The sequence below is a fragment of the Aquarana catesbeiana genome, linkage group LG04 (genome assembly GCF_042186555.1).
Source record: "Aquarana catesbeiana isolate 2022-GZ linkage group LG04, ASM4218655v1, whole genome shotgun sequence".
NCBI lineage: Eukaryota > Metazoa > Chordata > Amphibia > Anura > Ranidae > Aquarana > Aquarana catesbeiana.
In genome coordinates this window covers 90,813,457-90,838,471 of record NC_133327.1, presented here as the reverse complement: position 1 = coordinate 90,838,471, position 25,015 = coordinate 90,813,457, and the positions used below count along the sequence as shown (strand labels likewise).

The 25,015-nt window shown below is 41.1% G+C and overlaps 1 protein-coding gene across 7 annotated transcripts in view; it reads left to right on the top strand.

Moving 5' to 3' along the window:
• LPIN1 (lipin 1) overlaps window positions 1–25,015 on the top strand; it is a 265,282-nt gene that overhangs the window by 218,882 nt on the left and 21,385 nt on the right. For all 7 annotated transcript variants that reach the window (XM_073625360.1, XM_073625362.1, XM_073625361.1 and 4 more), the window contains 5 exons: window positions 1,476–1,617; window positions 9,508–9,656; window positions 12,341–12,427; window positions 17,955–18,107; window positions 20,895–21,009. In XM_073625360.1, coding sequence (XP_073481461.1) covers window positions 1,476–1,617; window positions 9,508–9,656; window positions 12,341–12,427; window positions 17,955–18,107; window positions 20,895–21,009 — 646 coding nt within the window. The remainder of the gene's footprint in view (window positions 1–1,475; window positions 1,618–9,507; window positions 9,657–12,340; window positions 12,428–17,954; window positions 18,108–20,894; window positions 21,010–25,015) is intronic.

Genomic DNA, 25,015 nt, shown 5'->3' with positions numbered 1-25,015 from the left:
TTGCTAACTGTCTGGTGCCTTGGATGTCTGCTTGGTTGGCCATTTTCATCCTCAAATGACTGAAGTCATTCAAGCAGGGGAGCAGGGAAAGATGTGCTGACAAGATGACTTGAACAACTTTAGTGCTTCTGGTTCGAAATTTGAGAATGAATTGCTCCATAGTGCGTGTAGCTACAGAGGTTAGTTAGGGCTTGTTGGCTGATTGTTAGGAATATGTAAATGGTTGATTTCCATTTGAAGTGGGTACATATGTTAGCCAAGAGTATACACTATGACACCGATAACAAAAGGTCTCTGCATTGTTATTCTTTGGTCCTTTGCCTATACTTTTCCCACAGACTGTTATTTTACAAAATTGTGATTGGAAGGATGGATATATTTTTTAATAGGTAAGAGGCAAGAGTTTATTGTAGATGTGTTTGGATGATTGGAGAGGAGCGCCCGATGTCCAAGAAAAGTCTCACTTGATGATTTGATAGTTTATTGAAGATTTTATAGTTTATTGAAGATAAAAGTATACAAATAGAGCCAAGGCATTTTAGGGGAGTTGCTTTCCCCTTCCTCAGGGCTGTATTTCTTGGAGAATGGTTAGACTCTGAGAGGGTTAGATATATTTGATATGCCGGCGTTGTGGTGCAGAGTCAACCTGGCTGTAACACTACCATTGGAGTCTATCACATACCACCTACATTTGGGATATACAGTAACCCATTGGAAGCAATTCTCTCTATACCCTCTACATAGTCCTCCAGCGGTACCAGTCTAGCGCTGTCTTCCACCCAAACTTGATACCCACAGTAGGTGTGTTTGGGAATACCTCTCCTGCTTTTTTTTTTTAATCAAACTGGGTCTCCAGATTACCAGACTGCAGGCAATAGGTAGTGGTTAGGCTGGTGCACTAGAACTATACCTGAATAAATGCCTTCCATGGCTTAATATTTTTTTTTTTTTTGTAACTTGAGTGCGCTTTTTAAAGGAGGTCCACTTCAATAAAGAAAGTGAGAATACTTACTTACTGGAAGGGAAGTCCATGCTATAACCTAGACACTGACCAGGTAATATGATGCACATAATTACTGAAGACCATTTCACTCCGCGGGGACCCTCTGCAATCTATTCTGACCACTGCATTAAGCTCACATCCTAATGTTAATGTATGTAACACGATGAGAGCTGAGACATCGCTATTTTTACTCTCCTCCTATGATTCCAAACCTCATCCTGCCATGTCTCTATTAGCAGAGTGCTGGGTATTATTGGAAATGATATTCTCAATGGAAGGTATGAATGAAGCATTGAGCACAAATATCTCATTGATGGTTTAACATGCAGGTTTTGCTTCCCCTCCCTGGAGACTGGTGTTTCAAAAGACAATCAATTAATGCACTCAGCCATTCATAGCAAATGTATCTATTGAGCCGGCAGCCAAATGCATTTTTCCGGTTCATCACGTATTCTTCCTGTGTTTGTTCCAGGATAAAGGATGAGTCTTCGTCCAGTGACGACGATCACAGGGCATCCAAGCAGAACATGGGCTCTCTGCAGTCCAGCCAGAGTCACCTTTCATCATCGGGTATTACGTATAAGAAGACCCTGCGGCTGACCTCTGACCAGCTTGTGAGTTCCACATCCATACATCTCTGCACTGGGGAACATTAGCATGTAAATGGAAATAGATAGCAATGCTATGAGCTTTGTGATGCAACCCGGCATCTCAGATCAGAGTATAATCCAAGGCCAGGCATACACGGATCATTAATTTTCGATCAGCCAACAGGCTGATAGAAATAAAACAAATGGATTCCCCCATATACACACGCGAGGTGGATGGAGGAATTCTCCCCCGATGTGCTATTGTATTTTGACAGTAGGGTTGTCAGAATGCACTGATCATCGGCTGCAGCTGATTGAATGAAAGTTCTCCAACAAAAAGTCCTGTTCAAAAGAAGTCAATTATTAGATCAACTTCTCTTGAGTGGGAACAGCCATAAATGGGTCGAAATTTTTCAGGTCCCTGCTGAACCATCCAAATTTCGATACATCTAGTGCCAGCTTTATTCATTGCACAGAGATCAGCATACGCTGGGTATTTCTCATCTCGTTTGCACAAGTGGAACAAGTCCTTTACTATACCATTGTACCAAATACGTAAAAAGTCTGCATACATATATTCAAGTCATTAAAAAAAAAAATGCTGTTTTAGCCAATTACCAAATTAGAATATAACAAAATTTAGTTTTTGATAGAGCAGGGAGGGATTAGAACACCTGTCAGTCTTTATTGCTGTCTGTGCCCCCCGTTAGGGAGATTCACCCTCTCTATATGTCCTGTTTACTGTTATCGCCAAAAGTGAAAGTAAACCCCAAATTTTGGGTTGTCTCCAGAACAGGAATAGAGGGAAAATCTTTTGTTAAGCCCCGTACACATGGGCCGAATCTCAGGAGACAACGGGCAGTTAAAAAAAAAAAAGGTTCGGCATTCAGCCGTGTGTATGTCGGTCTGTTCGACAGAAGCCAGCCCTTCAACTGGCTTGTATACCCAGCTTTAGGGACATTAGTTCTGATGATTAACAGGAATTTCCTCACTTTGGAGGGATTTCCTCTTACTTTCTGTTTTGCCTGTGGAACAGGAGGTGAAGGTAAATACCCCCCCCCCCCCATGGCACACAGATGACAAAAATAAATCTAACAGAGGTTATAACCCTCCCTTACTTAATGCAAAATGTACAGTGCCCTGAAAAAGTATTCATACCCCTTAACATTTTCCATATTTTGTCTTGTTATTTCTTAAAGTGCCTGCAGGTACCTTTGTTAGTCTTCAGAATCTACAATCCCTGTGTGCCCGTGAAGTCCCCTTGGATCACTCTTGGTATTTTAAAGTATATGTGAACCCTCACCTTGTAAAACAACCCATTCATTGTAAAATAGAAATGAAAGGCAAAACATTTGTGTGTGAATATATAAAAAAATTCTTAATCCCTTTTTTTCCTGCCTTTTTTTAATTAGTAATCACATACCCTCTGTTCTCAGGTGCATAAGGCACTCAGAGAGCTAAGGGAGGAAAAACAGCAGCACACTAGTCTTCCCAGTGCCACAGGGGGGCGTCAGGACAAGTCTAATCATTGGAGGAGAGGTTTCTTTTCTTCAAATTTATACCAATTTCTACAGTCAGTGCTTGCAGCTTTGCTATTGGTTAGTGCCTATCAGTACAGTTTTCCATTTGCACCCAAGTAGATACCCAACCCCCCCCCCCCCCCACCCAAAACCCAGGAGTTTTCTGATGGGTAATAACAGGGTTGATAGCTGCAGTTTGCACCTGAAAAAAACAAATAGCAGAACTTAAAGCAGAGTTCCACCCAAGAGTGGAAATCTCACTTATGTGCTTTCTCCCCCTCCAATACCACATTTGGCATCTTTCAGGGGGGAACAGGGGACCTGTTTTTGACAGGTCCCCTTCCCCACTTCCTGGGACGGCCCGATCTCCTAGAAGTTTGGCCCCCCTCCTCCTCCTTTCCCCGCTGCTGGGCCAACTAAAGAGCGCAGCGCGCTTCGCGCATGCGCATTAGGGAACCAGGAGTGAAGCCGAAAGTCTTCACTGCCTGGTTCCCTTACCAGGAATGGCAGCGGCAGCACCCGGGAGTCAATCCGAAGATAGGCTGGGGTGTCAACATTGCGGGCCCCCTGGACAGGTAAGTGTCCATATATTAAAAGTCAGCAGCTGCAGTATTTGTAGCTGCTGACTTTTATTTTTTTTTCACCCAGGCTGGACCTCCTCTTTAACGTGTTTGTTACCTCAGCACTTCTTATTCCTGATATGTTCCTGCAGTACCATGTACTTGTATGAGAAAGTATCCTGTTCTCCTTGTATTGCTTCCTTTGTGTGAAATCCCTGGTGTTCCTGCCAGTTCCTCTGCTTTCCTGCTAAAAACTGACCACACTAAGCAGGAGAGCTCATTCTGGTCAATTCTCTAGCTGTGCTAGGAACTCCGGCTGCTCTCCTCCAGTGATCAGACTTGCCCTGACACTGGGAAGATCGGTGTCCTGTTGCTTCTCCACCCTCCAGCTCTTATGCAGCTGAGAACAGAGGGAATGTGATCACTTATAAAAAAGGGAAAAAAGGTATTTATGTAATGTTGTTTTTTTTATATCTATACACAAATGTTTGCCTTTCATTTCAATTTTAAACTGAATGGGTTGTTTTACAAGGTGATCGTTTACAATCACTTTAAAACATTTTCCTATACTGCATGTAATTCCTGCAGTTGCATTTCCAGGGTTTCCATACAGTGCCACCTGCTGGCTAAATGCAGTGTTACAGGAAAGAAGTGAAAGGTTTGTCAAGTGTTATCAACAGTGCAGTGGTGTCCCACTATTGTTTCCAAGGGGGCTGTGAGATGTGGCTTTTGCTCCTTGTCCATGATTACATTCTGCTTAATTGATTTCCTTAGCAAATCCTACTGGATTGTGTTTTTTACCAATGCCAACCATTAGTACATGAAGCAACAATATAAATAAATACAAAGACAAAACAAAAGAAGTGACTATTCCTGACACAGTGTGTGCGAACCAAGACCGGAATCACTCTTTGACAGGAGTGTGCAGAGTCTAAATATAATTGGTCTGATGTTGGATGGGAGAGCATTAGTGATATCCATTAGCCGTATTGCCATTGTGTAATTGGTGTGTCTGGAAGAAGGCTCCTGGGCCAGTAATGAGCCAAAATCAGATGAAATGTATCTCTGTGCAGGAGAGATTTAGAAGAAATGTTTGAAGTGAAAGATGAAGAAAAGAAACTAATGGCTTACAGGGGGAGTAGATGGCAGGACTGAATTATTAAACATTTATGAAGAGGCAGACACCGTCCTCTGTGCATTTGCAAGCGAAACGCCAAATAAACCTTCCATGATGCCTTTTTGTTGGTCTTCTATGCGATGTTCATGATGAATAATTCTGTCCATTAACTCTTCAGTGATGTTGCTTGCTTAGTTAGCAGTATGGTCAGATGGGCATTTACAGGTGAAGTATGGGATACGTACAAGAAAACAAACCTTCATACTTAACTCTATACTGCAGCATCATTGTCGAGATGCAGCTGTCCCACGCTGGCTCTAAGACCGAGAACTGAGCAATTACGTTATTGCTGATCACTCAGACTCGGCCATGGCTCTCCGCTCCTCCAGCCTTCACTGGAGCGCCGGGCTAGGGAGGAGAGACCAGCTCCGGCACTTTAACATGTGTGCTGAAAAGCAGAATCAGGTGTCAGCCAGATAGCTGGGTGGATCCCAACAATATTGTCGGGGTCTTTCCAGAACCTAGCTTGGCTCTGCCCTGGCAGCTGATAGCAGGTAATAGCCCTCTAATAGCTAACTCTGGGTCACAGGAGAACGAAAGTAAGTCTGCGTCTGTGACCCAAAAGAGAAGTGTGGCTTAAAGGGACACAGAGTGCCGGGGATTCAGTAGTAAATGACGCAAAGGTTCAGGAATAATTTCAACAAAGTTCCCAGAAGCTCAACAGTCATTCCACAAACTGTCACCTGATTGGGGTTTTTCTCAATCACAGTGAAATCCCTTCTTTCTGAGATTGGTAGTGGTAACCAAGCGAATCATCTTCTTCCAGATGGTGGGCGGGGCTAGCAGGACTGGCTGATTGGCTTTAGCAGTGGCCAATAACAGTCCTCCTCCTCCTCCTGGAAACAGGGACTGCCCCCCCCTAGCAGAACTGCACCCAATCTCTTCCCCATCACAAAAGCTGACGATCGCAGCTACAGAAAAGTTAGAGAACCAATCAATGTTTCCCATCTTTTACAATGTGTGGGGGCACAGTGCCTCCCCCTCAGTGCAGGTCCGGCGTGGGGAATTCTGAGATTGGAATGCATTAGTGTCTCACTGACACTTCCCTGCACTGCTCTGCTGATGGGGAGGGAGCCGAGTGCTGGCAAAAGAGGCTTCGCGTGCCGGGGGGTTGCCTACCCCTGATATATACCATGTGTTGTTATGCAACATTTGTATATCAAAGAAATCGGTGTGCCAGAAATAAAAATGCATAAATGTGCAAATCAATACATATATATGCAAAAACAAATAAAAATACACAATATGTGCAAAGAATAAAGTGTCCAAAACCTCTGAATTCCATGTGTATAATTAATACAAAGTCTGTATAGAAATATACATAAATTTCTTGCACCCAAAATTTTTGCTTGTGTCCAAACAAAGTGAGTGTGCCCTCACCCCAATAGTAGGACCCCACTAATTAAAATGGAGGTCATGCAGTGCTCAGGATAAATCCTGTATTTCCACTCGAGGCACTTTCCCAGGGACGGTTTTTCATCATCAATAACGAAAGCCGCAATTTGTTGCACCCACTAGCTACAAAAAAACTAGAAGCAAGAAAAACCGATAATCATTTATTAAAGGATAATAAAAGTAAAATATTGCACTCACAAGATAGAAGTATTAAGATTGCATATAGGACAACCAGCCACAAACATATTTACGCAGGAGGTAATCCAAGATGGCGCCTATGCCAACGTGAGGATGTCACAGACTCCACCCAGCTGACATGTTGCGTCTGTACCGGACTTTCTCAAAGACACAATACTTACCTCTGTGACACAATTTACTCAAACATGAAACAGGTCTTATTCACTCCCACCTTTTACATCGCCAATGTTGCATGGGTTTCATGAATTTGTCATAAGGCTACCGATTTACATCTGCACCACCAGAAATGTGTCACAAATGCCTTATTAAAACATCCTCTCTGAGACAAGAAAGAGGTTTAGTTGTAGTATCACACTTTTAGTTATTAAAGAGTCCATTTTTAATAGAGGTCTATACATCAAATGAAAAAGAGGGACAACAGAGAGAGGCAGGCATTTGGTTCCAAAAGAAGGACAGTGTTAATGTAGGTCTGTGCTAATTTCATAAGAAAACGTAGGCTTCATCTCTGCATTTGTGTTTTATTTATTTATTATTTATTTCAGGTACTTATATAGCGCCATCAATTTACTCTTTGCTTTTCTGTTCTGCAAGGAAAATTGGAAATTCAGTTTTCTCAAAGCCCTTTTGTTTAGAAAAGGGATCCACCCTCCTTGATTTTCTATAGAAAAAGAGCGGCAGTTACAGCTTCAAATTATAACGCTGGTGATATTTGGTATTACAGCATGACTGTTTTAAAACATAAGGAGGTTATATAGGAGCTGCTCCATACTCAATAGTTCATCTCCAATACGCTGGTAATGTAAGCACTTGTAAATCAATAGTGCTGCTCAAAGGGTGCAGTGGGAGGTGGGAACCCCTTCCTCTTCCTATACAGAAAGTCAATTCAGAATTTCTGACTCTTTTGGTACAATCCCTAGCTCAATGACTGTGCGGCCCTAGGGAGTCTGAGTTAGGTTCAGTGTTCCTTTGCCATAAAGAAGCTGAGAATCCCCTTATCCCTGGCTCTTTTATATATTTCACAGAGTAGTAACAGGACCTTCCCTTAATTCATTGTTCTAAAGTCTAAACATGTTTCACCTTCATGCATTCTCTGAATTAAAGTATAACTAAAGGCAAAAGTGTTTTTTTTTTTTTTTTTGTGGAGGATTGGAACACCTGTCAGTTTTTATCGCGATCTGTGCCCTCGTTAAGGAGATTCACCCTCTCTATTTGTCCTGTTTAACCACTTGCCATCCAGCCGCTGCAGTTTTACTGTAGCACAATGGCACGGCTGGGCGAAACAGCGGTATGTAACGTCGCTTCACCCTGTGGCCACTAGGGGCGCCCGCTACTCGCCCCCGGAGCCGATGCAAGTGCCGCCAGGCTCCCACCATCACTTGTGACACACCGAGGACCGGGATCTGTGTGTGTAAACACACAGATCCCGGTTCTCTGAGGGGAGAAGAGACTGATCGTGTGTTCATGCAAAGTATGAACAGCGATCTGTCATCTCCCCTAGACAGTCCTCTCCCCCCCTTCAGGGGAACACAGTTAACCCCTTGATCACCCCCTAGTGTTAACCCCTTCCCTGCCAGTGACATTTACAGTAATCAGTGCATTTTTATAGCACTGATCGCTGTATAGATGCAAATGGTCCCAAAAATGTGTCAAAAGTGTCCGATGTGTCCACCATAATGTTGCAGTCCCGATAAAAACCGCAGATCGCCGCCATTACTAGTAAAAAAAAAATAATAATAAAAATGCTATAAATCTATCCCCTATTTTGTAGATGCTATAACTTTTGCGCAAACCAATCAATATACGCTTATTGCGATTTTTATTACAAAAAATATGTAGAAGAATACATATCGGCCTAAACTGAGAAAAAATTAGCTTTTTTTTTAAAAAATAATGGGAATATTTATTATAGCAAAAAGTACAAAATATTGTGTTTTTTTTTTTTTCAAAATTATCTCTCTTTTTTTGTTTATAACGCAAAAAATAAAAACCACAGAGATGATCAAATACCACCAAAAGAAAGCTCTATTTTAGGGGAAAAGGGACATCAATTTTGTTTTGGTGCAACGCCGCACGACTGCGCACTTGTCAGTTAAAGCGACGCAGTGCCGAATCGCAAAAAATGGCCTGGTCATTCAGCAGCCAAATCTTCCGGGGCTGAAGCAGTTAACATTCTCATTGAAAGTGAAAGTAAACGGAAATCCCAAATTTTGGGTTGTCCCCAGAAAAGTAATAGAGGGGAAATCTTCCAATGGGGACACTAGTTCTGGTGACCTGGAGGTCCCCAAGGGATTCCCTTAATTTGCAGAGATTTCCTCCCACTTACTTTTTGGTTATGGGACAGGAAGTGAAGGAAAATCTCTGCATTGGGACACAGATGGCAAAACAAGAATTGACGGGTTATAACCCTCCTTTGCTCTATCCAAAATGGAAAAAAAAAACTGTTTTTCCTATAGTTCTACTTTAAGATAAAACTCCCCACTACCTGTCCTACCCTTCTGTCCCTAAACATTTACCACACTCTTCCCACAATTCCAGCACTGTCTGGCTCCAGAACCACTCACTTCACTTCTGCTTTCATAGGAGAAACTGAGGGCAGCAGAACCATAGGATCCTGCTGTTGTCAGTCAAACTTCTGTGAGGAGGGAGTGGGGGTGTGGTGTACTGGTGCTGTGTGTGTGTGTCTATAGATGCGCACAGCCCAGCTCAGAAGTGCACAGGGACAGGAGCTTCCCTAGCATCCGGCTTGCTACAGGAGGCACCCTAAAGACGTAGGAGTGGACAGTTATTACCAGCTTTTTTCCAGCATTTTATTGAGCATAAAAAAAACACTATTGTGCATGGAGCCTGAGTTTTCTTTAAACCGATATCTAATTAACTTTATCAAGTGACGTGGTAATGGTTGCACAGTTCATTATGTTTACATTTCATTTATCTCTGGCACATTGCTTTTGCAGGAGGAACCTGCAAAATAATTTCTTCCTACTGTTTGCCAAGATATTAAATACCTCCAGCTGAACAGGTCGCAGAATGGATTTCATACTATAATTATTTTCTGTTTTTACAGAAAAGTCTGAAGCTGAAAAGTGGCCCCAATGATGTTGTGTTCAGCGTTACGACTCAGTACCAGGGAACTTGTCGCTGTGAGGGCACCATTTACCTGTGGAACTGGGATGATAAAATCATAATTTCCGATATTGATGGAACAATTACGAGGTGAGCTTTTTGTGGAGAGGCACAATAGGCACAGTGAGCAGGATTTGCTGCTTTCATTTTCCTTTGTTTAATTGCCTCTGTAGAAAGTTGTGCTGGGCTTCTATTCAAACCTAGACTGACAGAAAGCTTATTTTTTACAATAAACGATATAACACTAGCAGAATATGATTGTTCATTGACCCATGCTCCTTTTCCTTTGCTTTCCTTTTTTCTCATTTCCTCTCCCTGTCTCTAGACTCTCTCAGCCTCTCATTTTCTCTCACCCTCCTTCCACGTCTACTCTCTCTCCTCATCTGTTTTCTTTACCATTTTTCTTATTCTTTCCTCTTCCTGCCCAAAGTCTGTTGGCATTCATATTTTCTCCTATTTCCCTAAGCTGTTTTTTCTTCTATTTCCCTAAGCATGCTACTTGATTTGATTGTAGCCGTATTAGTGCAATTGTGACAGAGAAAATTGAGTACTGTCCGTGATACTTTTTTTATTTGCAGTAACATACAATTTTTCAGGACAAGCTTTCGGGGTATGTCCCCTTCTTCAAGGTCCAAGCAGTACTGATTCACAAATTTTTAAGCAGAATGTTAAAGAAAAAAAAAAAAAATAGGAAAACAAACACATACAAATCAATGGTATGCATGATATAAGCATGCTGATATCCATCTTTCCTCTTCCTATCCTTAGCCTTTTGGAAATCCCCTTTCTGCCCTAAGCCTGTTGGTCTTCATCTTTCCTCCTCCTGCCGTAAGCACATTGGAAATCCTCTTTCCTCTTCATGCCTTAAGCCTATTTTCTTATTGATCTTTCCTCTTCCTGCCTTAAGCCTGTTGGTATTAATCTTTCCTCTTCCTGCCCTAAGCCTGTTGGTATCTATCTTTCCTCTTCCTATCCTCGGTATTTTCGAATTCCTGTTTCTGACCTAAGCCTGTTGGTATTCCTCTTTTCTCTTCCTGCCATAACCCCATTGCTATTCTTCTTTTCTCTTTCTGCCCAAAGCCTGTTGGTATTCCTCTTTCCTCTTCCTGCCATAACCCCATTGCTATTCTTCTTTTCTCTTTTTGCCCTAAGCCTGTTGGTATTCATCTTTCCTCTTCTTGCCATAAGCCCATTGGAATTCTTCTTACCTCTTCCTGCCCTAAGCCTGTTGGTATGTATCTTTCCTCTTCCTATCCTTAGCCTTTTGGAATTCCTCTTTCTGACCTAAGCCTGTTGGTATTCTCCTTTCCTCTTCCTGCTCTAAGCCTGTTGGTATCCATGTTTCCTCTTCCTGCTCTAAGCCTGTTGGAATTCTCTTTCCTCATCCTGCCCTAAGCTTGTTGGAATGTTGGAATTTCCTCTTTCCTCTTCATGCTCTAAGCCTGTTGGTATCAATCTTTTCCCCTCCTGCACTAAGCCTGTTGGTTTCTGTCTTAGTCTTCCTGTCCTGAGCATGTTGGTATCTGTGTTTCTCTCTATGTCAGCCCTATTTGGCTGCAGTCTTCTTAGATTGATCTACATGACCCATTCCATACTAGTTAAGTAAACAATAAGGGCATCATCTGTGTAGAACAGGTATGGATCTGTCCAAAACAGCATCTCTAGGGGGCTATTACAAGTGCTTCTGGCTGTGGGTGTTTCTCTTTATTGCACCTAGAAAGTTTACAGCTTGGATTATGGTGGATCCCTGTGTTACAGTCGTATTGCCGTTATTCTTTCTTCAGAAATCTGTCTCTAAATAGCCAATATAAGCTGGCTAAGCAGACACCCCCAGTAGTGATGTATCTAGGAGAAAATGCTAGCAATCACAAGGTTTTTTTTCCTGACTGATCGCTTGATCATGTGCCTCAGCTAGTGGGGGTCTGTTGGTGTCCCATAGACACCAGGTCAGTATTTCTCAACCGGGGTCTCACAAGCATGGGATCCATTTTGCCATGCATTATCATCATGAATAACCATGGTGTGGGTATACTGACCTCCTGCACCATAACAGCCATTAGGGCCATGTTGCTATGGTGTTGGTGACTGGCCCACCTGCACTTTGGCAGCCCAAGCATTGAGGAGAGGACACGCGATCTTCTCTTGCCTTTTGCTGTGCTGCTGGAGCCAAAATGTAGGGCTTTGGGCTTTGATGTGAAGAGGGGACTGTGGTATTGGGAGGCTCTGTGATGGGGGGATTGTGTGATTTGTGGGGGACTCTGTGATTATGGATCTCCTGATGTATAAGAAGATGTCTGATTAAATGGGGGACTCTGATGTAAAGGGGAGCTTCTGGTATTCATTTCATAAAGGAGGTTGTGTGCCATCCCAGCCTCAGGTTTTCCATTGATAAGTAACATTTATATTTTTACATTTTAGACTGGAACATCTGAGTTTTTGCTTACTTTTAAAGGGTGCCACTATTGAAAAAAGGTTGAGAAACACTACACTAGATCATCACTGATCCAACCGAAAACAGTGAGACTGGAAGACTGTGGTGTGTCTATGGGCATCTTTACTCACTTTCCAATTATCACCTCGTTTCTCAATCATTGCTTGCTTTTTTCTCTCTTCCTAATATGTATACATGCTATCAATAATGTGTTTTATTTCCATTTAACATACATGTTTCCAGGCTCAGAGCCCACAGGAAAATTGTGAAAAAAAACAGATATAGTTTTTCCTAATGTATTAACTTTGTGACTTAATTTGTGACTTTTTCCTAATTCTTTCAGGTCAGATACATTGGGCCATATTTTGCCAACTTTGGGAAAAGACTGGACTCACCAGGGAATTGCTAAACTGTATCATAAAGTTAGCCAGTAAGTACTGTTTATGCTGCCTGTGCATATTGAGCATGTGAGTTCATAAGACATTAAACTGTCTCTAAAGCTAAACACTAAACAAGAGGATAGAAAGTGGTGACAAATCCCCAAAAAAACAGCTGCAACTGGAACACTAATAGATGGGGATTTGCGGGGGGCACATGTCCTATGATAGCTTAAAGTGTTACTAAACCCACAACAGTAAAATCAGTCCATATATGCAGTAAAGCATGCTTGTTATACTATGGAACCTAAGGGGTTAATCCTCCGCATTGTGTAAAAAGGCTGTTTGATCCTGTCTTCTCTGATCCTCCCCTTCTTCCACTGTCCCGATCCATATCCTGATAGAACAGAGCCTTTGGCATCACTCTGCACATGCTCCGTTTAGTGTATATTGCTAGAGAGTTTTTTTTTCCTTGTGGAGGTGCATGTGATTGGCACAGGGCCAGTCAGTACTGTCCAGACAGAGGGTCAGGGGTCCTGCAGCCTCATAGCACAGTCAGAGTAGAATTCCTTCAAGCTTAAACCAGACACAGATAGAAGTCATAAGGCTGCTATATAATGCTGATGACGAAAGGAATTTAGCCGTTTTATATTTACTAAAATAATTGCATTTCTATGTTCTGTGCACTGTGAGAGACAAGATATAGTGAATGCAGGGTTTGGATTTAGTGTATATACGTCGCTACTTTGACGGTAAATTCTGGGGTTATGGCAGCAACTAGCTGCCAACTCCCCAGTATTTTTTTTACACACTGGGCGATGTTTCACATAAAAGTGGTCCCAGCAGTGGATTCACCATGGGATCACTTTTAGGGACAGTGGGTGAGGTTCCCCGCCGCTTCCCAGTCATTTTTGCTGCTTACCAGAGAGATCAGCAGCAGCGAAAACGATCCGATCCGATGGAGTGGTGGGCAGGAAGTCGAGTGAGGGCAAAATGGCCCCCACTCGACTCTCTGACCTTGGAGGACCTCAGTGACGTCAAACGTCACTTCCGGCCTTAAAAGGCCCATTTTTTTTTTCTATGTGGAAAAGTAAATGTGTGTTTTTTTAATGTTTTTTTCTATGTGGAAAAGTAAAATTACATTTTTTTTATTTTTTATTGCTTTAAAGGGGTTGTAAATTTTCAGTTTAAAAAACAAAACAAAAAACAAACATGTCATACTTGCCTCCGCTGTGCAATTGGTTATGCACAGTGGCCCTGATCCTCTCCTGGGGTCTCTCCACGGCGCTCCTGGCTCCTCCTCTTATTCGAGTGTCCCATCAGAATAGCGCTCTCCTACGGGACACCCGTTACGGGCACGCTCCCGTGTCCTGCTGCTGCGTCTGTTGACAAACAGCAGGACTCTGCTCCGCCTGCGTCATTGGATTTGATTGACAGCAGTGGGAGCTAATGGCTGTGCTGCTATCAATCTATCCAATCAGGACACGAGACACTGGCCGGAGCTAGTGTGCTCGTTCCCGTCCTGGGAATTGCGGGGCTCTGGTAAGTATAAGGTGGGCTGCTTCAGTAAGGAAGGTTTTGCACCTTACTGCATAGAATGCATAAAGGTGAAAAACGCCAAGGGTTTACAACCCCTTTAAATGTAAATGTGAGATCTGAGGTCGTTAAAGAGGCCCTGTCCTGCCTATATCTATTACAAGGGATATTTACATTCCTTGTAATAAAAATAAAAGTGATCAAAAAAAATATTTTTAAAGGGACAGTGTAAAAATAAAAAGTCAAATAAATAATAAATTTTTTTTAAAGTGCCTGTCCCTCCGAGCTTGCACACAGAAGCGAACGCATATGTAAGTTGCGCCCACATATGTAAACGGTGTTCAAACCACATGTGAGGTATCGCCGCGATCATTAGAGCAATAATACTAGCACTAGACTTCCTCTGTAACTCTAAACAGTTAACCTGTAAAAAAATTTCAAGCAACACCTATGTCGCTTTTTAAGTATTGTAGTTTGTTGCCATTCCGCGAGCATGCGCAATTTTAAAGCATGACATGTTGGGTATCAATTTACTCGGCGTAACCTTATCTTTTCACATTATATAAAAAAATTGGGCTAACTTTACTGTTTTCTTATTTTTAATTCAAAAAAGTGTATTTTTTCAAAAAAAAAAAAAAAAGCATTTGTAAGACTGCTGTGCAAATACGATGTGACATAAAGTATTGCAACTATCTCCATTTTATTCTCTAGGGTCTCTGCTAAAAAAATGATATGTTTGGGGGTTCTAAGTAATTTTCTAGCAAAAAATACTGTTTTTAACTCGTAAACAATAAGTGTCAAACATAGGCTTGGTCTTTAAGTGGTTAAAAAAGTGGAAGGAAATCTCTCTAAGGTGGCAGAAAATTACCTCTATCATGTCTCCAGGGTAGGAAGTGAGGGATATTGACCCCAACTGGACACAAGGAACTTTAACTACTTGCCGACCACCCGCTGCAGATGTACTGCGGCAAGGTGGCTCAGCTGCGCAAATCGCCATACCGGTATGGCGATTTGTGCACTAGCATTCGTGGGCATGCTCTGTTTAGGCCAGCGGGGGAAGCCAATCAGCGGGTCTGGCAGACTCGATGTCCGCTAGCCGCCCACGATCGTTCTCCGCAGAGACAGAACTGGGATCTGCCGAAGTAAGCAAGGCAGATCTCCGTTCTGTCAGGGGATGATAATGAGATCTGTCTTCCTGCTAAGAAGGAAGACGGATCTGTGTGTTTCCCCAGTCACACAGTCCCCCATACAGTTAGTAATCACAAACAGGGAACACATTTAGCTACTTGATCGCCCCTGATGTTAACCCCTTCCCTGCCATTGTCATTAGTACAATGTCAATGCATATTTTTAGCACTGATAGTTGTATAATTGTCAATGGTCCCAAAAAAGTGTCCGATCTGTCCACCGCAATGTTACAGTCCCGCTAAAAATCGCTGATCACCGCCATTACTAGTAAAAAAAAAAAAAAAATAATAATAGAAATGCCATAAATCTATTTTGTAGATGCTATAACTTTTGCGCAAACCAATCAATATACGCTTATTGGATTTTTTTTTTTTACCAAAAATATGTAGAAGAATACATATCGTCCTAAAAGGGCTTTTTTTTACCACTACTATTCCTTTATATTGGCTTTTAAAATGTACAAATGCAGCAATATAGAAATCAGATGAAAGGTTTAGCACTGAGGAACACTTTTTGAAAGATAAAAAGTGCATTTTATATACAACTATATAGATCAGACCAAAACAAGGGACAAATGAGGGGGAAAGAGGGACAGAGGGACATTGCTCCAAATCAGGGACATATCTTTAATATGACCTACTGGCCCCAAAGATACACAGTACAAAGCAGGTGAAATGCAGCCTCCGAGCTACCATATACAGGTATACCCCACTTTTAAGTACACAATGGGGTTTATTTACTAAAGCTGGAAAGTGCAAAATCAGGCTCACTTCTGCATAGAAACCAATGAGCTTCGTACACTGCTTAAGTATAGTCAATAGGATTTTGCTGACTTGCATTTGAGATGTGTTCCAAGCACATGTCAAATGCAGGAAAACTAATCCTGTCCACATAAGCCCATAGGAAGTTAGACTCTATGCTCTTGCAGGGCAGCCACTGATATAATAGCCTGTGTAGTCTGTAAAGCACTGTGATATTATAAGTGCGCAGTAAAAAATGCGAAAATATAAGCTATAAGAGAATTTGAAATTTTTGGCCAATTGCCTATCGCGCCCATAAATGTGTGTGCATGTAGCATATAGGTTCATATTTTTTTTACATGGATCAGGAATGTAATCCTGGCTCAGGACTGGTAGAACTAAGTGCTTTAGGACCATTAAGGAAAGTATGCTCCTGAATGGATTCATTTAGTGTTAGATAATAGTTTAAGACCCCTTTCACACCAAGGCGTTTTTGCAGCGTTTTAGCGCTAAAAATAACGCTATTAAAGCGCTCCCCATGCATCTCAATGGACCCTTTCACACTGAGGCATTGCGCAGACATGGCATTGAGAAAAGTTCTGCAAGCAGCATCTTTGGAGCAGCTTTTGGGCGTTGAAAAAAGCGCTTCAAAAACGCCCCTCTCCATTGAAATGAATTGAAAACGCTGTAAAAACGCCTGAATAGCGCCTATAATCTGCCCTGAGCTGTAGAAAAGTCACATGATCTCACAAAAAGGAAAACATGCAAGCAGAAAAGAGAGCATCTACAACAACAGGACTGAAATTGTGGGAAGGTCAGAATGATTAAACAGACCATTAAAGTGCCAAAAAAAATAAATTAAAGTGCCAAAAAAAGAATTAAAGGGGTTGTAAAGTTATTTTTTTTTTTTTTTTAAAATAACAAACATGTTATACTTACCTTCACTGTGCAGCTCGTTCTGCACAGAGTGGCCCCGAACCTGGTCTTCTGGGGTCCCTCGGCGGCTGTTTCAGCTCCTCCCCGCAAGCATTTACCACCTTCATGCGAGCTCCCTCGCACGGTGGTGAGTGCTTGCGGGCGCGCTCCCGTGATACAGCGGGCGGCTATAGCCGCTCGCTGTATCACTCGGCCCCGCCCCCCGGCACGCCGCGTCATCGGATGTGATTGACAGCAGCGCGAGCCAATGGCTGCGCTGCTTTCAATCCATCCACTGCAGCCAATCAGCGACCAGGCTGAGCTGCAATGAAGCTGACGAGGACGAGGAGCGAAGATTCGAGGCGTCAGGTAAGTAAAACGGGGGGCCTGGGGGCGGCGGTACTGTCAAAAGTTTTTTCACCTTAATGCATAGAATGCATTAAGGTGAAAAAAATTTGACCTTTACAACCCCTTTAATCCCAGAAAAATGAAGATTTGAAGTAAAACAAGACACTGCTTGTTACTTTACAAGACACTGCTTGTTTTACATGATCTCACAAAGGATAAACATGCAATCAGAAAGATAGCATCAAAACACATGCTTCAATAACGATTGAAAAACACTGTTAAAACGCCTGCAGCGTTGCGTTAATTTTACCGCTAGCGCCCCTAAAACGCGGTAATAACGCTAAGGCGTTTTAGGGCATTTTTGAAGCGCCTTGGTGTGAAAGGGGTCTAAGTTTTAGTTTAGTGCAAGAGTAAGGCCGGCCATAGACGAGTCGAAAACCAAACGGTTCTGTTGATCGAAAAACAAAAATGTTGCATACGATTGTGCCATCATTTTGTTTTGATTTTCTAAATAAAAAAACCCAGCATGTTGGATCAAACTTTTTTCGATTGTGGCACAAGATGCACATGTCGCAACTGGCATAATGATAAGAATTTTCATTCGGTCTATGGCCTGCTTAATTTATGGGTTTGGGTTAAGGTTTAGTGGGTTGAATGATGTTATGTTGTTTGCAGTCCCATAGAAAGAAGAATTAACCTGTTTATGGCTAAGCTAATAGGCATGTACTCCATATTATGCATGCAAATATCCAGTTGTACTATATGGCCACTCTATACGTAGCACAAGTGACACATCTTCATGTGCTTTGGACCTTTGTGTATTTTGTTACTATATTTTTATTTCATTCACCAGGAATGGATATAAATTCCTCTACTGTTCAGCACGGGCTATAGGAATGGCTGACATGACTCGAGGTTATCTGCACTGGGTAAACGAGCGTGGCACGGTGTTACCTCAAGGACCTGTACTCCTCAGTCCCAGCAGTTTGTTCTCTGCACTTCACAGGTAAGCAAAATCTTGCTGATATGTCAGCAGCACATTTTTTTCTTCTTTTTGTTGAAGTTTCATCATCCACTGCACTCTTTTCAAAATGTTGAAATCAGCATGACTCTGTGGGGGTAATTCACCAAAACTGGTGCACTCAGCGTCTGGTGCAGCTGTGCATGGTAACCAATCGGCTTCTAACTTCAACTTGTTCAATTAAGCTTTGACAATAAAACCTGGAAGCTGATTGGTTTTTATGCAGAAGTGAGCCTGATTTTGCACTTTCAAGCTTTATGGCCCATACACACGAAAAATACCGCTTTCGACGCAATCGTACGATAATCGGATCATTAATACACAACTTTCATCCGATATTATTCGATCGGACAAGCACAACATTTTTCCTCATACGATGCCAGATCGTTCGATTTTCCTTTAGTCAGTTAGTACAGTTGTCATTCGAAAATACAATACAAATACACTACAACACACTTCCAAATTTTTTTTTTTCTGTCATATGAGAATTTTCGTGACTTTAGTAACCTCTTCAATTTCTACTTGCGACTAGTAAGTGAAATAAGTCGGACGATCTGTCAGGAATTGCCCCCCCCCCCAAATTTGAAAAATGATGGGTGCACACCCATTCACCCATTGGCTGAATTCGGACCTGAAACGATGCACAGAGCTCCTGTGCAATTTGCTCCGGAGCCACTCTGGAGATGTGTGAACCGGCTCCATAGAGACTTGACATGTGACTCGGATGTGGGGAAACCCGCATTCCAATACGCAGTATTGTGAACCCAGCCATAATCACTTATAAAGTGTTGCAGACCCTGCATTTTCTTCATTAGAATACGCAAGTGCTGAATAATAATGAAAAGTCACTTCCATTCAGATTCACTCTACACATTGACCTAATAAAACAAGTTTTTTCTTCGGGGCAGAACAGGTGGGACTCTGCAGGAAACCTTGGTAAAACTCCTGCTATCTGCATTGATCAGTCACAGGGGATTGTCTATATATATATATATTATATATTATATATATATTCTTCCAGTTTTACTTTTTGTGAATAATATCGTGCAGTGGATGTATGCAATTCACCCAATCTGTAAGAACAAATGGAAGAATCTGAGATGTATGTTTTGTTGCACAAAAAAGCAATAAAAATGATCTGATTAAAAAAAAGAAGGGTAGGTATTTTTTAAGCTGAATGCCAGCCAAGCTAGACAGATATATGTAAACAGTTATATCTGATGCACAGCCCTAGACTCTGAATGGTAGAAAGACCTGAACTATAGGAACTGTGCCCACAAAAGCAGATGACAAAGGGCCTAGTCACCAGTGTTGCCTGTAGGCACTCTGTAGCTGATCTTTTTCCATTACTGTCTCCAATATGCCTTGTTTCACATTGTGTGGAGGTGGTCATCCTGGTAACAGAGGAGGTGAGGTGGAGCTCATATCATGTCAGAGTTGGCCCTTTGAATACTGGTGATCGCATAGTGGGTCAGGGAATAGCGACACAGGAGGTAGAAGAAGCCCAGGACCACAGAATAGCTGAAGTAAAAGCAAGGGACTCCTTGCACTGCAGGTCCTTGGGTACAGCTCCCTCTCCTCCCTCCATGTGTATGGAATTATTTAGTCGTTTCTCTCCTGATCCCCATTAGCTCTTCTGACATTTTTGGAGACATGCGGTTGTCTTGTTTATTTATTACAGTTATTAAAGTGGAGGGCCACCCTAAAAAAATAAAAAAAATGCATGAAAAATCCTAAAAAAAATGAAAAAAAAAATTTGAAAAAAAAAAAAATTTAAACTTACCTAAACCCTTGTTGCTAGGCAGTCTTCCTAATCTGCCTTTTCCTATTCCGCGGCGTGTTCTGCTCCTCGGTGAGCGGCCCCGTTGTCTTCTGGGAACTGTGTGTGTTCCCAGAACACCATGGGGCCATTCACAGAGCGCCGCGCCGCTCGCGTGTGCGCAGTAGGAAACTGGCAGTGAAGCCGCAAGGCTCCACTGCCTGTTTCCCTTACTTAGGATGGCGGTGCAGGGACCCGAGAGCCAAGGGACGGGTCGGCCTCGGACGTCCGACATCGCGGGCACCCAGGACAGTTAAGTACTTATTTACAGTGTTTGTAGCTGCTGACTTTTAATTTTTTTTTTTTTCAGGGACGGAATCTCGCTTTAATACTTTACAAATTATGCATTCACATGATCTTTAGGCTGTTGTTTCTATGCACAAGGCATTTGATAAAGAGCAGCTTGGAGTGTGCTTCACTACTGGATATGTACGAGAACTGCTGCACAGCTTTGACATTTCTAAATCTCACTCCAAATCTTGTTAGACTTGCAATCACAGGTGCACAGTACCTTAGATCTGTGGTCATCAACCCTGTCCTCAAGGCCCACTAACAGGCCAGGTTTGCAAGATAACTGAAATACATCACAGGTGATATCATTTGCTGCTCAGTGATTGCAGTATTCTAGTCCGCATCTCCCCAAGGTAATACATAAAACCTGGCCTGTTAGTGGGTCCTGAGGACAGGATTGATGACCACTACTTTAGATGATCTCACACTGCAGATTTACAGCTATGAGGCTCCAGGCACAGGGAGTGTCAGTGTCCTTACTGGTCGCTTTCATTTGTAAAGAATTTTGTATGGAAAGATTATTTAAACTCCTTTAGGTCAGTGAAAACATTGTTTAGATTTTTCCAGTTTTAACATTCTTCTCTTCATGCTTTTTACACTTTTGATGCTGAGCTTTTGTCAAGATAATCAGTTCTTGTATCATTTTTTTTTTTTTTTTGCAGAGAAGTCATAGAAAAGAAGCCAGAAAAATTCAAAATAGAGTGTCTGACAGATATTAAAAACCTCTTTCACCCCAATACGGAGCCCTTCTATGCTGCTTTTGGGAACCGACCTACTGTAAGTTCTTTTCTTTTGCAGCTATAAAAGCCAATGTTAAAAGGAACACTATTGTGAAAATGATAGTATTTTGATTAATACATCTAATTAGTACATGCAAAGATAGTATTCAGTATATTTATTATATATTCTTTTATTCTCTGCATTTACATGTGCATATACAGTATATGCAGTTCTTGAATCACTATTCCTATCACCTTTGCCTTCTTAAATCTGTCAGATGTACACATTGCTATGGTCAGATATTTTCACTAATTGTGACCCAAAGGCACTGTTTGAGATTACAACACTGCTTCAATCCAGGTTACCTCCTCTCTATAGGGCTCCTTTCCCTAGGGCAATGATGGCGAACCTTGGCACCCCAGATGTTTTGGAAGAACATTTCCCATGATGCTCATGCACTCTGCAGTGTAGTTGAACATTATGGGAAATGTAGTTCCAAAACATCTGTGGTGCCAAGGTTCGCCATCACTGAATCTTTGTAGTAGACATGAGCAATTAGTTTAGTTCAGAATTAGTTTTTTTAACGACTTTCAACAAATTTGTTAATTCGGAAATATCCAAATTAACGAAAACCCGTTTAACAAATTTTTCCGAATATTTGAAAATTTGTAAATTCAAAATTTGAAAACCCCAAAAATCTGAAATAATAACTAACTAATAATAACGTAACTATTAAATTATAAGTATTGGAATCTCCTTTCAAATTTGGCTGTTGGTGAACTATACAAATACAAATTTATCCGAAGTTACAAATTATCCAAAATAACGAATGCCTTATCTAAAGGAATGGAACGTAACAAATTAATAATATTAAATAACAATAATAATAAATTTTGTATTATTATTTATTATTAATTTGTTCCGTTCCATTCGTTTAGATGCGACATTCGTTATTTCGGATAATTCGTAACTTCGGATAAATTCGTTTTAGGTTCACTAATAGCCAAATTTGAAAGGAAATTCCAATACCTATAATTTAATAGTTACGTTATTCTTTCAAATTTTCAGATTTTCTTTCTTATTTTCGGATTTTCAAATTTACGAATTGTGATCATAACGAATGACCCGAAAAACGAAAAAAAAAAAGAAGAATGACGCGAAAACAAACAAATTTTTCGGAAGTGCACATGTCTACTCTGTAGGGCACCTTTTTCCCCACTTGCTGATGATGTATCAATTACGAAACGTAATTGAGGCACTTCCGGTCACGTCACTTCCAGATCCCAGCTTCCGGTTTTCTCCTATGCATGAGTAGAACGCCCGCTAGCTTTGGTCGTGAGCCCAGCAGCAAGTGGCTTCCAAAATAATTATTGCAGGCTATCCTCAGTGCCAGGCTTAGGCACCTACAAATGTAAGCAGACATCCCTCCTGTTTATGTATGTTTTTAAAATAAAATACAGTATTGTGCTATGTAGTGTCCCTTTGTTTTTCCATATGGGATAATTGGTGGAGTACACTACAGAGGATCCATATGTTAACCTAGGGTATCCAATCCAGTATTTCCCAATAGCGCATTAGACCTTCTTTTTAAGTAAAGAGGTCGCATCCATCTGGTGAGCAGTTTTCAATTCTGAGCACATTGGGTGGATTTTATTATATACGGTGAAGGAATTCTCTCTTGTTTTCAGTGTGGGTCTACTAATAAAACAAACAAGATATTTGGGGGGCACACCCTAAAAGATGCATTAAAGATGGTGCAGCCATAAGACCATACAACAGAACAAAATATTACAGCGCACACATGCAAAAAAGACATTTACCTCCTGCAAGGCTATTTAAAACACCTGAACATTTTCAAAAAACATTATCAAAAAATATGGGGATTTGGTCACACCATATAGCTATATGGTGCTTACGCCCACTTACTGCGACAAAGTACCCCATGGTTTATGGGTCCTACGCTATCCATAGACTGGGAGATCCTGCTTCTCTGAACCATGGGAGACATACACTCCTCTATATGGGAGAACTAGAGGTCTCCACCTATGACAGAGGTGGACACCAATGAGAGGCACTGATGAGGGATCCCTATATTTTTTGATAATGTTTTTTGACATTGTTCAGGTGTTTTAAATAGCCTTGCAGGAGGTAAATGTCTTTTTTGCATGTGTGCGCTGTAATATTTTGTTCGGTCTACTAATCAAGACACAACATTGGATATTATGGACTGTATCATTTTTTATTAATAAATTCTATATCACATATGGTTATTATATATTGCACTGTATGCTCATGTTCACTTTATCTCATGTTATATTGTTTGACATAAAGTATATGTTCACTTTATTCCATGTTATATGGTCATACAGTAAAACCTTGGATTGTGAGCATAATTCATTCCAGAAACATGCTTGTAATCCAAAGCATTTGTGTATCAAAGTGAATTTCCCCATAATAAATAATGGAAACTCAGATGATTCGTTTTACAACCATGTATTCATACGTTCTTCAGTTTATAGTCCATATAAAAAGATTATAGCAATATGATAGGTTGTGTAACCATAAAATGTCCATCCACAAATGGAAGCCTCCACAAGGGGATTAGAAGCAAAATCCAGCAGGAGCTACAGAGTATAAAAGAGAAGAGAGGCGCCTCTAAGTGTAGCAATATGGTTACATTTAATGAAGGTACAACTTTTATCAACTCACATGGTTGATGATTAAAACAGGAACATCTAAGTATGCCGGCATCTGGGGTAAAGCTGTCCACATAGACCGTCCTCCACACCGCCGGCTCTCATCACTGTCAGTCTGCAATCGTGACCAGGAAGACTACCCTGCAGTAGAGTGTTCTGAAAGCGAGGCTTGAATAGCTCGTGGAGCGCAGCGTGGAAGGGATGACTTTGATGGCGGTGCGGAGGACGGTCTATGTGGACCAGTGTTAATTTTGGCAGCAAATTTCAATTTAGTTTTAATCTTAGTCTTGGGACTAAAATGGCATATTAGTTTTAGTCCCATTTTAGTCTTCCGCAATTGTTTTAGTTTTAGTCGTATTTAGTCGACTAAATCTCCAGTGCATTTTAGTCGACTAAAACTCATTTTAGTCGTCTAAAATCTAATGGGTGTAATTAAATTGTAATGCGTTAGTTAAAATTTCTCTACAATTTCCAAGCTGATTATGAGTGAAAAATCCAATATGTTATTATTTATGGTATTGAGGTATGAACATGCACTACAGACCAGTGTTAATTTTGAAGTCAAATTTCAATTTAGTTTTAGTCTTTTCACTAAAATGGCATTTTCATTTTAGTCCCATTTTAGTCTTTTGACTAAAATGACATTTTAGTTTTAAGTCGTATTTTAGTCATCTCAATTGTTTTAGTTTTCGTCGACTAAAATGTTTTAGTCAACAAAATTAACACTGATGTGGACAGCTTTCCCCCCCGATGCCTGCATACTTAGATGTGCCTCTTTTAATCATCAACCATGTGAGTTGCTAAATTTTGTACCTTCATTAAATGTAACCATATTGCTACACTTAGAGGCGCCTTCTTCTCTTTTATACTCAGTTGTGACATGACGCTACTTGTATATCAAGTCAGTTTATTAAAAAAACTTGCTTGTCTTGTAAAACGCTCTCAAACCAAGGTTTTACTGTATAAGGAATATAATTACGTAGCGCCCCCTATCACCCATTTGTTCAATTGCACCTTTTCCCCAAGCAATCTTTTATACAGTTAAGTGAAAAGTATTTGCCCTCTTCGATTTTGTTTCCTGTCACACGTCGCAAGGAAACCTCTAGTAGGACATTTCCCAACACACATATTTTGATGTTACAGATACAAAACCCCTTTATTTGACGTACTGGGCAGCTTTGTACTAATCCTTTCATTATTACTTTATAACCTTAATACTACATAAAAAATCTAGGAAAGCCTATTGTGTTTTGTGCTTGTTCCATGTAAAGAAATAAAGGAGTATTTCTTTAGTAAAGGCATGAGTCGATGAGCTCATTAATATTTTATATATCTGTACCAAGCAGAAAGTGTTGTGACATCCCCGC